Source organism: Salminus brasiliensis, chromosome 2 (assembly GCF_030463535.1).
Source record: "Salminus brasiliensis chromosome 2, fSalBra1.hap2, whole genome shotgun sequence".
Lineage (NCBI taxonomy): Eukaryota > Metazoa > Chordata > Actinopteri > Characiformes > Bryconidae > Salminus > Salminus brasiliensis.
The window spans coordinates 3309826-3326777 of NC_132879.1; the positions used below are offsets into that span (position 1 = coordinate 3309826).

The following is a 16952-nucleotide window of genomic DNA, read 5'->3' on the forward strand; positions in this document are numbered from 1 at the left end:
CAGCATTAGTTCTACAGTATTAGCTATAGAGTATTAGTTATATAGAATTATACAGCATTAGCTATAGAGTATTAGTTATAGAGTATTAGTTATATAGAATTATACAGCATTAGTTCTACAGTATTAGCTATAGAGTATTAGTTATATAGAATTATACAGCATTAGTTCTACAGTATTAGTTACATAGAATTATACAGCATTAGTTCTACAGTATTAGTTATATAGAATTATACAGCATTAGCTATAGAGTATTAGTTATAGAGTATTAGTTATATAGAATTATACAGCATTAGTTCTACAGTATTAGCTATAGAGTATTAGTTATATAGAATTATACAGCATTAGCTATAGAGTATTAGTTATAGAGTATTAGTTATATAGAATTATACAGCATTAGTTCTACAGTATTAGCTATAGAGTATTAGTTATATAGAATTATACAGCATTAGTTCTACAGTATTAGTTACATAGAATTATACAGCATTAGTTCTACAGTATTAGTTATATAGAATTATACAGCATTAGCTATAGAGTATTAGTTATAGAGTATTAGTTATATAGAATTATACAGCATTAGTTCTACAGTATTAGTTATATAGAATTATACAGCATTAGTTCTACAGTATTAGTTATAGAGTATTAGTTATATAGAATTATACAGCATTAGTTCTACAGTATTAGCTCTAGAGTATTAGTTATATAGAATTATACAGCATTAGTTCTGCAGTATTAGCTATAGAGTATTAGTTATATAGAATTATACAGCATTAGTTCTACAGTATTAGCTATAGAGTATTAGTTATATAGAATTATACAGCATTAGCTCTAGAGTATTAGTTATATAGAATTATACAGTATTAGTTCTACAGTATTAGCTATAGAGTATTAGTTATATAGAATTATACAGCATTAGTTCTACAGTATTAGCTATAGAGTATTAGTTATATAGAATTATACAGCATTAGTTCTACAGTATTAGCTATAGAGTATTAGTTATATAGAATTATACAGTATTAGTTCTGCAGTATTAGCTATAGAGTATTAGTTATATAGAATTATACAGCATTAGTTCTGCAGTATTAGTTATAGAGTATTAGTTATATAGAATTATACAGCATTAGTTCTACAGTATTAGCTATAGAGTATTAGTTATATAGAATTATACAGCATTAGTTCTACAGTATTAGCTATAGAGTATTAGTTATATAGAATTATACAGCATTAGTTCTGCAGTATTAGTTATATAGAATTATACAGCATTAGTTCTACAGTATTAGCTATAGAGTATTAGTTATATAGAATTATACAGCATTAGTTCTACAGTATTAGTTATATAGAATTATACAGCATTAGTTCTACAGTATTAGTTATATAGAATTATACAGCATTAGCTATAGAGTATTAGCTATAGAGTATTAGTTATATAGAATTATACAGCATTAGTTCTACAGTATTAGCTATAGAGTATTAGTTATATAGAATTATACAGCATTAGTTCTACAGTATTAGTTATATAGAATTATACAGCATTAGTTCTACAGTATTAGCTCTAGAGTATTAGTTATATAGAATTATACAGCATTAGTTCTACAGTATTAGCTCTAGAGTATTAGTTATATAGAATTATACAGCATTAGTTCTACAGTATTAGCTCTAGAGTATTAGTTATATAGAATTATACATTATTAGTTCTACAGTATTAGCTATAGAGTATTAGTTATATAGAATTATACAGCATTAGTTCTGCAGTATTAGCTATAGAGTATTAGTTATATAGAATTATACAGCATTAGTTCTGCAGTATTAGCTATAGAGTATTAGTTATATAGAATTATACAGCATTAGTTCTACAGTATTAGCTCTAGAGTATTAGTTATATAGAATTATACAGCATTTGCTACACAGATTCAGTAATACAGTATTATACAGTTTTAGTTATAAAATATTGTACTACTTCTACAGCAGTAGTTATACAGTACTGTACCATATTAGTGAAATTATTAGTAATATATAGAATTATACAGCATTAGCTATAGAGTATTAGTTATATAGTATTATACAGTATTAGCTACACAGATACAGTGACACAATATTATACAGTATTAGCTATAGAGTATTAGTTATATAGTATTATACAGTGTTAGCTACACAGCTTTTTGAATATTGTGCAATATTAGTTCCACAGCATTAGTTATATAGTATTATACCATATGACTTAGAGTATTAGTTATATAGTATTGTACAGTATAAGCTATACAGACTTAATTATACAGTATTAGTTATATATAGAATTATACAGTATTATCTACATAGATTTAGTAATACAGTATTAGTTATACAGATGTAATAATACAGCATTCATTTTACAGTATTGTACAAGTTCTAGAGTAAAGTTATATTGTACTGTACATTCTTAGTTATACAGTATAAATTATATTTATGTTTTTATTCCAGTTATATTATATATTATATTAGTTAGTGTTAGTGTTAGTTCTACAGTATTGTACAGTAGTAGTTAATAGTACAGTACTATGCAGCATTAATTATACAGTATAATACAATATTAGTTGTACTGTATTGTGCAGTATGAGCTGTATATTGGCTGTACGGCAGTAGTTATACAGTACTGTACAGGACGAATAATATAATAATTGTATATAACATTTAGTCATACCGTACAGTAGTAATACAGTAGTAATATAGTAGTGGTTATTGGTTGTACAGTATAAGTTACAGTATTAATAAAACATTCACATACAAAATATCTGTAAGTGTCTCTCTCTCGCGCTCGCTCTCGCGCTCTCCATATGTAAGCGGGTGTAGCCTGCGGAGGGGCTTTGATATTAATATGTGTAGTTGTTACACTAGCTGCTTCCTCTGTTCTCAAATCATGTCTGCCTGCTTTAACACACTGTATGCGTGTGTGTGTGTGTGTGTGTGTGTATGCGTGTGTGTGTTGGGGTGGGTGGGGATGGGGTGAGACAGCAAGAGTATGTTCTTATACAGAATTCATACAAAGCCTGCACACACACACACACACACGCACACACACACACACTCATACTCATTATGTGCTCTCTGTGCAGAGCCTTAGGGCTTTAGGCTATATTGGCTGCCCTCTGAGGTGTGTGTGTGTGTGTGTGTGTGTGTTAGACAGAGAGAGCAGAGAGAGAGATTAGCAGAGATTCAGTGGGTCTTTGGAGTGCAGTGTAGGCTGTGTGTGTGTGTGTGTGTGTGTGTGTGTGTCTCACTCAAACACATGATGAAATAGCTTTATAAAGCAGGAAATCGCTTTCTGGGGAAATAATATCACCATCTCAACCCAAACCACACAACACACACTCCCTCCATTCACCACGCGCTCCCGCTGCTCCTGTGTGTGTGTGTGTGTGTGTGTGTGTGTGTGTGTGTGTGTGTGTGTGTGTGCGCAGAAGTGTGTATTTCTACAGCTGTAACAGTATAATGACTTTTGGTAAATGCCTGATTGTACTTAGTTCTCTCTCTGGACCTCTCTCCTCCTTTCACTCTCTCTCTCTCTCTCTCTCTCTCTCCTGACTCTTTTTTTCTCTCTCTCTCACTCTCTCTCTCTCTCTCTCTCTCTCTCTCTCTCTCTCCTCCTTTCACTCTCTCTCCTCACTCTCTCTCTCTCTCTCTCTCTCCTGACTCTTTTTCTCTCTCTCTCTCTCTCTCTCTCTCTCTCTCTCTCTCTCTCTCTCTCTCCTCCTTTCACTCTCTCTCTCTCTCTCTCTCTCTCTCTCCTCCTTTCACTCTCTCTCTCACTCTCTCTCTCTCTCTCTCTCTCTCTCCTGACTCTCTTTTTCTCTCTCTCTTCTCCTCTCTCTGTCTCTCCTCCTTTCTCTCTCTCCCTCTCTCTCTCTCTCTCTCCTCCTTTCACTCTCTCTCCTCACTCTCTCTCTCTCTCTCTCTCTCTCTCTCTCTCTCCCTCTCTCTCTCTCTCTGCAGGGCTGTTCCTCCCCCATGGTGGTGAAGTTTGCCGACACTCAGAAGGATAAAGAGCAGCGGAGGCTGCAGCAGCAGCTGGCTCAGCAGATGCAGCAGCTCAACAGCGCCTCCGCCTGGGGGAGCCTGACCGGCCTGACCGGCTTAACCCCGCAGTATCTGGCAGTAAGAGGCCACACCCACGCAACCACGGCCACCAGCAGCGCAGCCAACGCCGCCGCCGCAGTCAGTCACTGTCTCCGCCCCCAAACTCCTAAACCCCCCCGACCCTACACCGTCTCCTTTGGCTTAGACCCCGCCCACCAGCCACAATCTCTTAGCGAAAAGGCTCAGTCGTTTCGCACGTTTCCCCTTCTGCTCTTTCTGTCTTTCCGTTAGCGTAAACAACCGCCCCCCCCCTCCCCCCCTCCTCATGTTGGATATAGCTCGGTGTGTGTGTTGCTCGGTGTGTGTCTTCAGAGTGTGGCGTCCTCAGAAGTGCGTTTTTGATGATTTTTACCCTCAGAGTTGCGACTTTCGATGAGCCGCCATTTATCATCATTCTGAGCTTAAATAGTTTCATTAGCGTTAAAATGATATTTTTGGATTCATTTATGACATCATCACATGACAACCCTCAAGGGTAACATCAAAGAATCGTTCAAAAGCCTACTTTGGTCGAACTTTCACTGAAGGCTTCACCTCGGCAACACCACGGATAGTCTGTAGTTAGCTGTAGTTAGAGAGACTGTCCTGTCCGACAGTTTCACATCTCATCATACTATCTTTTTAAAACCTTCTCCTTGCCACCTCCACACCACACGCCTCCTGCTCCGCCTCCTTTGGCTCAAGCCCCGCCCACGCCACTCTCTGTTAACAAAACAGCTCAGCCTGCACGTTTCCCCTTGTGCTCTTTATTTGTGCTAGATTAGCAGTAACCAAAGGAGGGCACAAGGCAAGAGCAAGAGCACTGGGTCAGGACCATCGCATCCGCCTCCACCTCTTTTTTGCTCCTCTCTTCTTTCTTCCCCTCCTCCCTCCGTCTTAGCGCTAGTGAGCCTGTTAGCAATCTGTGGGACTTTCTAATTTTCATCGTAACCCTTAGCGTAGCCCCTCTAGTGTCCACTCTGCTCTACCCAGCACTTCTTACACTCTGTGAAGCGCGGAAACACACAGCGAAGGGAAGTTTTTAGTAGCCAATCTGACGCCCTGTTACCATTAAAATATATACACTTTATGGACAAAAGTATTGGGACACCTGCTCATTCCCTGTTCCAATATAGCATTAGTGAGGTCAGGATGTTGGTTCCATCCCCACCCAACCTCATCCCCAACACAGTTCCACTGCTCCACGGCTCAATGCTGGGGGTGCTTTATACCCCTCTAGCCCATGTCTGGCATTAGGCAGCAGCATGGTGCCAATAGGTTCATGTTTATCTGCTCCAGAGAGTCCTATTCTATTGGCAGTATTTTTCTAACGAAACTAAACAAGCTGTGTGTGTGTGTGCGCATTTGCACATCTGTGTCAGCAAAAAGTGTGCAGCTTAAAGTAGCTGAGTGCGTTACTTAGAAGGGGTGTCCACAAACATTTGGACATGTCGTGTGTGTATATAGTTACACAGTTATGAGCACAAGTCACTCTATTAACACTGTCCACTTAGCTTCTCTGCTGGACCTAAGACTACACTATTCAGGCTCAACCTTTTTGACATGGGGAGTCTGGTCCCCAGCTCCTAGCATGTGCTGTGTGTCTCTGCGGTTGACAGACTGTCCTACAGTGTTTCTATGGAGGGTCTCACTTTAGAGCACATCGTAGTAGTATCTCATCTTCATGTATTAGACTCCTTCAGACCTTCTCCTTACACACCAACTCTGCATTAGTTTGAACCAGGGCTCTCAAACTTGAATTATGCGGCTGCAGCGCTGCATAGTGTTGTGTTAGCGTTAGAGCTTAAAGCAATCGTTTGATGAAGAACCACAATTGATTGATGTGCAGTCATGAAAAAACAAAAAAGGACACACCATTAAACCCTTTGTCTTTTTAATGATATTTAAACATCTGGACATTAGATCTTCATTTGACAGTAACAACATCAGGGGATGGCTGAAGTAAAGACCAGGCAAGACCAGGACTTCTGGAACCTTTGATGTGCTTTGGACAGATGAATCTTGAATCTTGACCCTGATGTTTTTTTTCATTAAATCAAAGTTTCTTTCTTGTGGTAGATGCTAACACCAACCTACCTGCTACTGTGATGAAAGTTTAGGATAGTTGGAGTCTTCCCCTCAGGCTGAACCTGCTCTTGGGACGTCCTGATCTGGCCATGTTGGTCAGTAGTTGTAAATGTTCTCCACTTGTAAATGATGTAGCAGATGGTGGAACAGTGGAGATCTTCTTAAACCTCCTTCCCAGACTCCTCTGCATCTCCACCCTTCTTTTTGAAGATCTCAGAGAGCTCTCTGGATCTGGTCATGGTGATCTTCTCCACCCCTCACTTCACCAATTTCAATCAAGAGCAGACCAAACTAAACGTCTGAGGTTTAAATAAGACTCCAGACTCCTCCAGAATAATCCTCTCCAACCATGTTCTGATCATCTGCTGAGTCTGATTCCACACATCTGAAGGAGTAATAAATGTTGGAGGGTTGAACTTTATCCTTGACATTTCTATTAATTAATTGTATAAATGATGATTAAAGACGTGTGTAAGTTTAGTTAGATGACCTCCATCTCTCAGTACTGATCACATGAAGATCTAACGTCCAGACGGTCCAGACGGTTATAAAGTGGTGTCCCTAAACTTTTTTACTTCTACTATGTAGAGCTTTAGCTCTGCAGGCTTTTGAGTTGGAGAACCCTGCTTCAAGCAAATATGTACATCCTGTTTTGATCATGATGCCGTTATTCTTTACACTCTCTCTACCGCTCTTCCTCCCTCTCTTCTAGTTGCTACAGCAGGCGACCTCCTCCAGTAACCTGGGAGCATTCAGTGGCATCCAGCAGATGGCAGGTAAGCTGATCTCAGTTCGGGCCCCTTTACCCAGCCGCCCCAGTCTTACCCCGGTAATGCCCATTTTAACCCTTCTACTAAACTCCCATTACTAAACCATTCCAGTTCTGGACCATTGTAACCTCTAGCCTGAGAACGTTTCCTATACTTGGAATAGTGGGTGTCGGAGAGCCCTGCCTCCCCTAGCTACAGAATCTCTGTTGTGTTCGTGTGTGTGTGTGTGAGTGTGTGTGTGTGTGTGCACATAATGTTTGTGTGTGTGTGAAGGGAAGAATTCAGTACGAGATGTCTGAAAAGGAGGCTGGATTTCTCCGAATTCTTATCATGTCTTCTTGATACGTGCTTCGTAAACATGCTCAAGGACACAGGAACCGCTCCTGGCATTCAGCAGTCTTGCCCTTTTCCTTTCACCCAGCTTGTAAATGCCCTAAAACTAACCATCACACCTAAAGGACGTGCTCTGTGCTATATTCGCCTTGCCCTGGATTCTGTCCGTCTGAACAGAAGCTCTCTAGTCTCGACAAGCCTCAATCGGCAAGATCGGACCTGCGCTCTTACGTTTACATGTACGGCATTTAGCAGACGCTCTTATCCAGAGCGACTTACTCACGGTTACTCGTATTACAGAGGTGGGTCAGTGTAGTGTTAGGAGTCTTGCCCAAGGACTCTTATTGTTGTAGCGCAGCATAGTCACCCAGACCGGGAATCGAACCCTGGACTCCCACATGGTGTTGTTGTCTCAACTCAATGGCAGGTGGTGGTGTTATCTGTTGCGCCACATCAACCACCTTTCGCCGTGGACAGTCGTGTGTAGCACGTCATCACTGTTGTGCAAAAAATACCCTTGCATCCCCAAAAATGTGACCCCCCAATGGAAGTCAAGGCGTTTTATTCAGAGTAATTTTGGAGCATTCCTATTGGTCTGTGAAATCACTGTGACATTCTAATACAGTATAAATAACACATGCCAGATTTACATTATATTAAAAGTCTAAAAGTTTGTGGACACCCCATCTAATGAATGCATTTAGCTACTTTAAGTTGCATCCATTGCTGAAACTAGTAGAGGGGTATAAAGCCCCCCAACAGCATTGAGCTGTGGAGCAGTGGAAGACCTGTGTTCTCTGGAATGGTGGTGGTGGTGGAGCTCCATCCAGTACTTTTAACCAGTGGGTTAAATTGGAGAGTTGGGGATGAGATGGTGAGGTGATGGTGAGGTGATCATCCAACATCCGGACCTCACTATTAATAGTCTAAAAGTTTGTAGACACCCCATCTAGTGAATGCATTCATCTACTTTAAGTTGCATCCATTGCTGACACAGCTATTGGCACCATGCTGCCTAATAATGCCAGGCGTGGGCTAAAGGGGTGTAAAGCCCCCCAACAGCATTGAGCTGTGGAGAAGTGAAAGGAACTGTGTTCTCTGGAATGATGGTGGTGGTGCTCCACCCAGTACTTTTGGGTTAAGTTTGGAGAGTTGGGGATGAGATGGTGAGGTGATCATCCAACATCCGGACCACTCTAAATGCAGATTGCTCAAATCCCCACAGCAGTGCTCCCCCAAAATCAGGTGTCCCGCATATTGTACCTTTGTCCACATATTGTACAAGGTTCTTGCGCAACAGTGATGTGATGCGCGGCAGACCACGTCCGCAACTCCCACCTCATCACGCCTCCGCAATTATGACTTATGCTAGAGGAAATCGAGTGTTTCGTGCTTCTGACACACTCCCCCGTCCTCCGTCTGTCCAGGGGATATTTAAAAGGATGCGCTGTAGCTGCGGATGTGCCAATGCCCCCCTGTGGAGACAGTACAGTTAGCGCTGTTAGCGCCGTTAGCCCTGTTGGTGCTGTTATCTTCTCCCAAAGCTCTTGGTGGTGGTTTGGTCCAGCCAAAGCTTTTTTTTCTCTCTCTCTCTGAGATGTGTGTGAAGTCCCACCAGTCAGTGAAGGACAGAGAATGGAGGAGGAACAAAGTGCTGCATGTGTCGCTGATGTTCAGACAGTGTTGATCTGTCTGTTATACAACAAGCAGACTGACAGGTGTGAGTGTGTGTATGTGTGTGTGTGTGTGTGTGTGTCAGCCTTTTGAGAGTGTATTCCTCTCTGTTGTGTTTCCATGGAAAGTTTTGTCGCTTTACTTTTTTCATTTCTCCTTCAACACCCCCCCCCCTCTCTCTCACTGTGTCTCTTCGTTTATATTTCAGTGTCTCTCTCATTTCTCTCGCGCCTTCTCGTTTTCTCACACTGTTTCTTTCTGCGTGTGTGTGATGTTTGGTAGGGCTTAATTGTGGTCTGTTTATCGAGCCGTCTGGGCTTTACACAGCGAATATTCGGAGCAGCTGCTCAATTATCATTGTCACTGCTGTGGATAAAAGGAAGAAAAAGGGGGGATAATAACGGAGAACCGCGTTTATGGTGTGGGATGATCCCCCCCACCCCCCCTCCACAACCTTCGCGATGCTTTCGCCCCTCGAACGGAAGAGAAGAATCAGTTTCTCCTCTTTAATTAGCAACTGTGCTGGGTACGAGGAGCGTGCTGCTGGTTTTGTTTACCATTAAGGAGTTCTCAAAGCTCCTGCCTAAGTTCACCAGTGCGTTTCTCAAACACACACACACACACACACACACGCGCACTCGTGACGGAGGTTCACAGTAAGCCGACAGCAGCACCAGCTGCCACAGCGCAGGATGAAAGAGATTTGCCTCTAATTTGGTGAGATTACCATAACTGTCAAATCCAGTTTGTGCTTTTCTGCTGTTTTTCTGAAACAGCGGTCTCTTGTGAAACCACTTTAAATGGAGCTTATCCCGAGAAAGGAGCAGTAGCCCAAAATGAACGTTTGAAGCCGGTAGCTGAAGTAGTGCAGACTTCCGCTGCACACGTCTGACGTTCACTCTGTTGCTCGGAGTGCTCAACTTCTTTAATTTCCACCAATTAAAAGAATTCTAGAAAAGCCATTTGCTGTTACAGCGCCTCGCCCGGCTGCTCTGCTGGATAAACACACAGACCTGAGACTCGCAGCACAGTGCCAGAGCTTATCTCAGCCGTAAGAGAGGGTTTACTGTAGAAACTCCAGATCACAGGCAGACACAGATGGTTAGGTTTATGGTTAGGTTTAGGTGTAGACTGAGGTGTAGGTTAATGTTAGGTTTAGGAGTAGATTAAGGTGTAGGTTAATGTTAGGTTTAGGTGTAGACTGAGGTGTAGGTTAATGTTAGGTTTAGGTGTAGATTAAGGTGTAGGTTAATGTTAGGTTTAGGTGTAGATTAAGGTGTAGGTTAATGTTGGGTTTAGGTGTAGGTTATGGTTAGGTTTAGGTGTAGATTAAGGTGTAGGTTAATGTTAGGTTTAGGTGTAGACTGAGGTGTAGGTTAATGTTAGGTTTAGGTGTAGATTAAGGTGTAGGTTAATGTTGGGTTTAGGTGTAGGTTATGGTTAGGTTTAGGTGTAGATTAAGGTGTAGGTTAATGTAAGGTTTAGGTGTAGATTAAGGTGTAGGTTAATGTAAGGTTTAGGTGTAGATTAAGGTGTAGGTTAATATTAGGTTTAGTAGTAGACTGAGGTGTAGGGTAATGTTAGGTTTAGGTGTAGGTTACGGTTAGGTTTAGGTGTAGATTAAGGTGTAGGTTACGGTTAGGTTTAGGTGTAGATTAAGGTGTAGGTTATGGTTAGGTTTAGGTGTAGATTAAGGTGTAGGTTATGGTTAGGTTTAGGTGTAGTTTAAGATTGGACACCTGCTCATTCACTGTTGCTTCTGAAATCATGGGTAATAAAAAAAGCTGATCCTGCTTTTGTTGGAGTGACCGTCTCTACTGTCCAGAGACTGTCTAGATTTTGGAGCATTGCTGTGAAGAATGATTGCATTCAGCAACAAGCTGTGTGTGTGCATTTGCACATCTGTGTCAGCAATGGGTGCAACTTGAAGTAGTTGAATGTATTCATTAGGAGGGTCTGTAGTAGTTCAGTGGTTAAAATTTGCTGATGCTTTGATAAGTGCGTTATACTTGATGGTTTCATTTGATTATTGTTATATTAAATGCACACACACACACACACACACACACACACACACATAAACACCAGTCAGACCCTTCACAGAAACTACTTATGTTCCTATAAACATAATAATTAGACATAATCATCACTTTTCGTACATGTTGTTTTTAGCCCGAATGGGTACAATTACAAAAACAGTGTGAGTGTGTGTGTGTGTGTGTGTGTGTGTGTGTGTGTGTGTGTGTGTGTATCTCCTCTCCTCATGAAGTGTAAACCGGCGGGAGTCTGCGAGCTCACTGAGATTTCAGCTCTTTCTCTCTAGTCGAATTGTGAAAATCTTTGGGCCCCTCCATCTGTCGCCTGGCAACGGGCCTTGATTGGCAGGTGCTGTGTGCAGCTGACATCTGCTGTGGGTGGAGCTACGAGCCATAAGGAGCTTCAATAAGACACACTGAGCGCTATAAGCCATGAGGAGGTTCAATAGCACACGGAGCGCTGCGTTAAGAGCCAGACACTTTCTCCATTGACCCCCTCTGACAAAACACTCGTTCTCTCACTCTCTCCTTCTCTCACACTTGCTCTCTCGCCCATCCTCGCTCCCTTTTTCTCACATTCACTCTCTCCAGCTCTTTCTTTCTTTCTCACACTCGCTCACTCCCTTCTCTTGCTCTCCCACTCGTGTTTTACTCTCTCTCTCTCTCTCTCTCTCTCTCACATATCCTCACTCGTCCATCTTCTCGCTTTTGCTTTCTCCATCTCTTTCTGTAACAGACACACACACACACACAACCCAATCCAGCACTTGCATAAGTGCCCTCCTTGACCAGCGATCTAGCTGTGTGCCAGCTAATCAGCAGGCATTTTTAAACACACACACACACACACACACACACACACAGCAAGCACACTGTTCTGGCTTAGATTTCTCCTCTATTCAGAAGCACAAAAGCATTCAGACAGTGCTCCATAGCCGCCTGTTTTCCTGCTGCTTCTCTCTCTCTCTTTACACACTCGACTTTCTTCTCCTCTCAGCGTCTGACAGAGCGCCACCACACACCATCCACTCTTCACTCAGTTTGGCTCCGTTAACTTTTGTAAATATCCTGTAAATCGACACAACTTGACCTAACAGCTCCACTACACACCGGCCGGCCACTTCATTAAAACCACCTACCCTTTGTAGGTCTATAATTCAGACTGCAGTTCATCTGCAATCAATGCTCAGGACCCCCCCAGGACTGACCACTATGGAGCAGGTAGGCAGTATTTGGGTGGTGGGTCATTCTCAGCACTGATACTGACTGACATGGTGGTGGTGGCGTGTGTGTGTGCGTTAGTAGCGTGTGTTGCGCTGGTGGTTCGAGTGGGTCAGACACAGCAGTGCTGCTGGAGTGCTTAAACACTGTGTCTGTCCACTCACTGTCCGCTCTCTATTAGACACTCCTACCTAGCTGGTTTGTGCTGGTCATCCTCTATTCCTTCATCAGTGCCCACAGGGCGATGCTGCCCACAGGACGCTGGCTGGATGTTTCTGGTTGCACCAGCACCGCTGTGTCTGATCCCCTCGTACCAACACTCGCCATCAGAATGGATCAAAACAAGGAGCTGGTTTTAATGAAGTGGTTGGTTGGTGTATACAGCAGGTGTACAGTTACAGACTGTAGCCCAGCCATTGCAGTGCGGTTCATCAGCCCCCCTCTACCCCATTCAGATACTACTTGGTCCACTCGCCACACTGCAGTGACACTGATATAGTAGTTTATGTGGAACTGGTGTGAGTGTGTGAGGCACAGCATTGTGGCTGGGGTTTATACACACATAAGTATCACTGCTAGAGTGGACCGCCACCCAAAAATATCCAAGCAAGGCAAGGGCGGCTCTATGGTCAGACACTTAATAAAAACTCTGTATCCAGATTCAGCATAAATGCACACATCAACTTAATTATCATTATTTTTTATTTATATAAACTTTATATCAGTTTAAGTTAAAGTACATAAACTCATAAATCTATATATGAACTATAAACCATTAACTGTCTTCCTGAATCCCTAAACCTTGTGGTTTGTTAAGAAGCGTTGACTCCACAATACGTCTGATGGTGTTCTGTGGTATCATTAGTAGCAGATCCTTTCAGTTCTGAGGTGGGACCTGAGTCGTATTGCTGATTCACTGTTGTCCTTCCTTGGAGCACTTGGTAGGTACTGACCACCGCTTTCCGGGAACACCCCACAAGACCTAATGCCGGATGTTTTTTTTTTTTGGAGATGTTCTGACCCAGTCATCGTCTAGAACCTCACAGTTTGCTTCTTGTCGGGAGTGTCTTAGATTCTTACGCTTGCCCATTTTTCCTGCTTCAGCACCTCCATCACCTTCAAGAACTTCAAGTCCACCTGATGCCTAAAATGTAGCTCCACCCCTTGACCGGAGCCACTGTGGATGAAGATGCGTGTTTCACTTCACTTGTCGGTGTTGCTAATGTTATGGCTGATCGGTGTATAATCATAATAAGCCATTCCAATAGGGAATTAACCACTGAGTGGTAAGTCAGTCTATCCCTCCCTGTGTTGGCATGAATATCTGAGCGGTTTGAAAAAGGAAAAGCTCTCCAGCTGTCAAGGACGAACGCAGGTCACTTTTGTGTCTCCGTCTTTGGTCTCAGTCCAGATTCCGCTTGGCAGGCTCAGAGCTTTCAAATGTGCGGTCACTCTCGACAAGTCCCAGCCGCGAGGACTTCGGCAACAGGGGAACAACCTGATTGGCTGCACAAATAAACCCCTTCTGATTATCGCCTCCGGGAAAACCACCGGCTCAAATTTGAGACACGTTCCGCTGCTTTTGACTGGACGTGGCGCTGGCACTTGGAAATTGCAGCAGTTGTGTGACTTAACAACTCGGAAAACGGACATCTAGAGTAGCTCGGGTGTCTTAACTTGTGTGTGTCCACTGTGTGCGTGTGTGTGTGTGTTAATTGTGTGTTGACTCATAGTTGAAAGTATATACATTGAGAGTGTATATACGACACATTCTGTGCATTCTCCTGTTTGATCCCTCACACTTTCTCTCCCCTTTGAGTGCAGTAGAGCAGGGTGTGTGTGGGACACAGACACACACACACAGACACACATTTGTACAAACATATACACACTCATGCACAGTTTTACACTTACAGTATATACCCCTACACCTATGCATACAACTACATGCATCCCTGGCCATGTTTGTTTATGGTTTATTTGCATTCGTGGCCAAGTTTTATTCACACACACACACACACACACACACACACACACTGACCCTCTCTCTCTCTTCAGGTATGAATGCTCTGCAGTTACAGAATCTGGCCACTCTAGCAGCAGCTGCAGCTGCAGCGCAAAGCTCTGCCAGCCCTTCCACCGCTAGCGCCCTGACCTCCAGCACAGGGTCCCTGGGAGCCCTGGCCAGCCCAGGTAACCAGCGGCCGCCCAGCCAGAGCCTTCATTACCATTAACATCATCATTCTCACCACCTCCACCACCTTTCCCACCGTCATCGCACCCTACAGACTTGTCATGTGAAAGTCTCAGCTGTTCAGAGAGCGCCAACGAAGGGATTTCTGCTCACAAGGCTTAAAGCTGCCACCGCCACTATCATGCGCTGTAGTGCTCGCATAACCATGTACTAGAATACTCATAGAACATTAATTAGAATGCTAATCGAAGCATCCCCACCGAAATCGCCGTCATCGTCATCCACATCACGGCCATCGAGACGTGTTTTCCCTCCATTCAGTGGTCATTCTCTGTGTCCGTGTCAAGTCTTCAATCAAAGCTTTAGTTATAAGCTTATTTCATAGAGTCTCGGCTATGTATGTGTGTGTATGTACGTGTACGTGTGTGTGTACGTGTGTGTTCTTGGGTCCCTGATTTGTCTGAGGTGACGGCCATCCTCATGCTATGGACTATGTGCTGTCAGGTGTTTGATGGCGCAGACTTTGCAGCTGTTGCTTTGCAGCTCTAATGGCTCTTCATCCATTCGGGAAGAGCGGAACTATTTGTTGTGGAATTCTGTTTCCAGGTTGGAAGGACATACCATACTGTTTGGAGCACTGTACCGCTAATACTCTCACACCTCTCTCCTCTTCTCATCTGTCACACTTGATCACTCATTCTCTCCTTTTTTTCTTTCCCTCTGTCGCTACGTGAGAAAGGGGATGAGGCGTGAACCCTACAGGCTAAAAGTTGGAAGCAGCATTTCAACACACAACCTAATAAATGAAGATAATTAAAGGGCTGGCCTATTCATCATGGGTTGCCACCTTTGGGCCCTTGAACCTCTCTTTTCCTCCCACTTTAAAGATGCATGATTTTGGGACACACCTCTTAATCATTAAGTTTAGAGTTTGATTCAGTCCCATTCAGCCACAGCTGTACAAAATCAAGCCCCTAGTCCTGCAGTCGGCCTGTCTTCCACACATTAGTGAGAGACTGGGAGTGGGTTCTGAAGAGCTCACTGAGCTCCAGCGTGGTTCTGTATGTAATAGGAGCTCAGCACCGCTGCACCAACAACAACAAGTCAGCTGGTGAAATTTCCTCCCTCCTAGATCTTCCTCCATCAGCTGTGAGTGGTGTTATTATTGAACAGTGGAAGAGTTTAGGAGGAACAGCTCACAGAGAGCAGCTCAGCCACCGAGTGTCTGTCAGACCACGTAAAGCTACAGAGCGGGGTCAGGGCCGAGTGCTGAGCTCAGAGCAGAGTGCAGAGACGCCTCCAGAGCTTCTGCTGCTGTTAGAGCTTAGAGCAAAGAGAGACCGACTCCATATTAATGCAGACTATGGGACTAGAATGAAAGGTCAAAAACGCTTCTGTAGATGTCCCAATACTTTTGTCCGTATAGTATATGAATTTAAATGAATAGTGTAAATAGTTTGAATAAACATGAATAAATTAATAAATAATTCTAATTATTTATTCTTTAGTGGTATAATATAATATAAGAGAAACAGAGAGACTGTTTGTGAATAAATACAGATGTGAAATTGGGTTTGCTTGCAGTAACGTTAGCTGTCTGGCTTTGTTCTGCATTACCCAGCTAATGGGGCCTCAAGGATCGACCCCAAAAAGCTTGTAGTTCCTCAAAAGTTCCTCCCACCTTCAAGATACATCATCAGAAATGGGGTTTCCTAATTTTTTCCAGTAAATCCCACTCTCAAGATCACTGCGGTATCACTGTAAGAGGCGAGTCGATGTTTACAACAGATGTAGCTCGTATAACATACAGAAACAGATTTGTTGCAGTAGCAGCGTGTGCCGTAAGCGATTGTTAATGAGTTTATCTCCTGCAGAGCTTTTATTGCAGCTCTAACTGGATCCGCATGATTCCCCGTTCAGAGGGTCCAGAAGGCTTGATGAGCAGATATCGAAACAGAGCATGAAGAAAGCTCCCATAGAATTTGCTGCAAATCAGTGGAATATTGTGGAACAAACTGCTTTGGTTAAAATCTAAAAAATAAAAAAGTATTGGGACACCTGCTCAATCATCATTTCTTATGAAATCAAGGGTATTAAAAGGAGCTGATCCTGCTTTTGTTGGAGTAACAACTGTCTCTGTGCGGATTTGACTGCATTCAGCAACAAGAACATTAGTGAGGGCAGGATGTTGGACGATCACAACCCCACCTCATCATCCCAAACTCCCCAGCTCATTCCAAAAGTACTGGTTGGAGCATCACCACCAGTCCAGAGAACACAGTTCTTCCACTGCTCCACAGCTCAGTGCTGGGAGGCTTTATACCCCTCTAGCCCACGCCTGGCATTAGGCAGCAGCATGGTGCCAGTAGGTACATGTTGATCTGCTCAAGACAGTCCGTTGGCGGTACTTTTCTACAGAGACTAGACGAGCTGTGTGTGCGCATGTGCACATCTGCATCAGCAATGGGTGCAGTTTAAAGTAGCTGAATGCATTCTTTAGAAGGGGTGTCCACAAACTTTTGGCTAGGCTACCTGACTGGTTCCGTATAA

General features: G+C 43.1%; 1 protein-coding gene across 17 annotated transcripts in view; it reads left to right on the forward strand.

The window, feature by feature from the left end:
• The window catches only part of celf2 (cugbp, Elav-like family member 2), a 39910-nt gene that overhangs the window by 5041 nt on the left and 17917 nt on the right, over positions 1-16952 (forward strand). For 7 of the 17 annotated variants that reach the window (XM_072674128.1, XM_072674129.1, XM_072674132.1 and 4 more), the window contains exons 2-4: positions 3964-4185; positions 6887-6950; positions 14267-14401. In XM_072674128.1, coding sequence (XP_072530229.1) covers positions 3964-4185; positions 6887-6950; positions 14267-14401 — 421 coding nt within the window. The remainder of the gene's footprint in view (positions 1-3963; positions 4186-6886; positions 6951-14266; positions 14402-16952) is intronic. The other 10 variants (XM_072674136.1, XM_072674141.1, XM_072674137.1 and 7 more) reach the window with 3 other exon arrangements.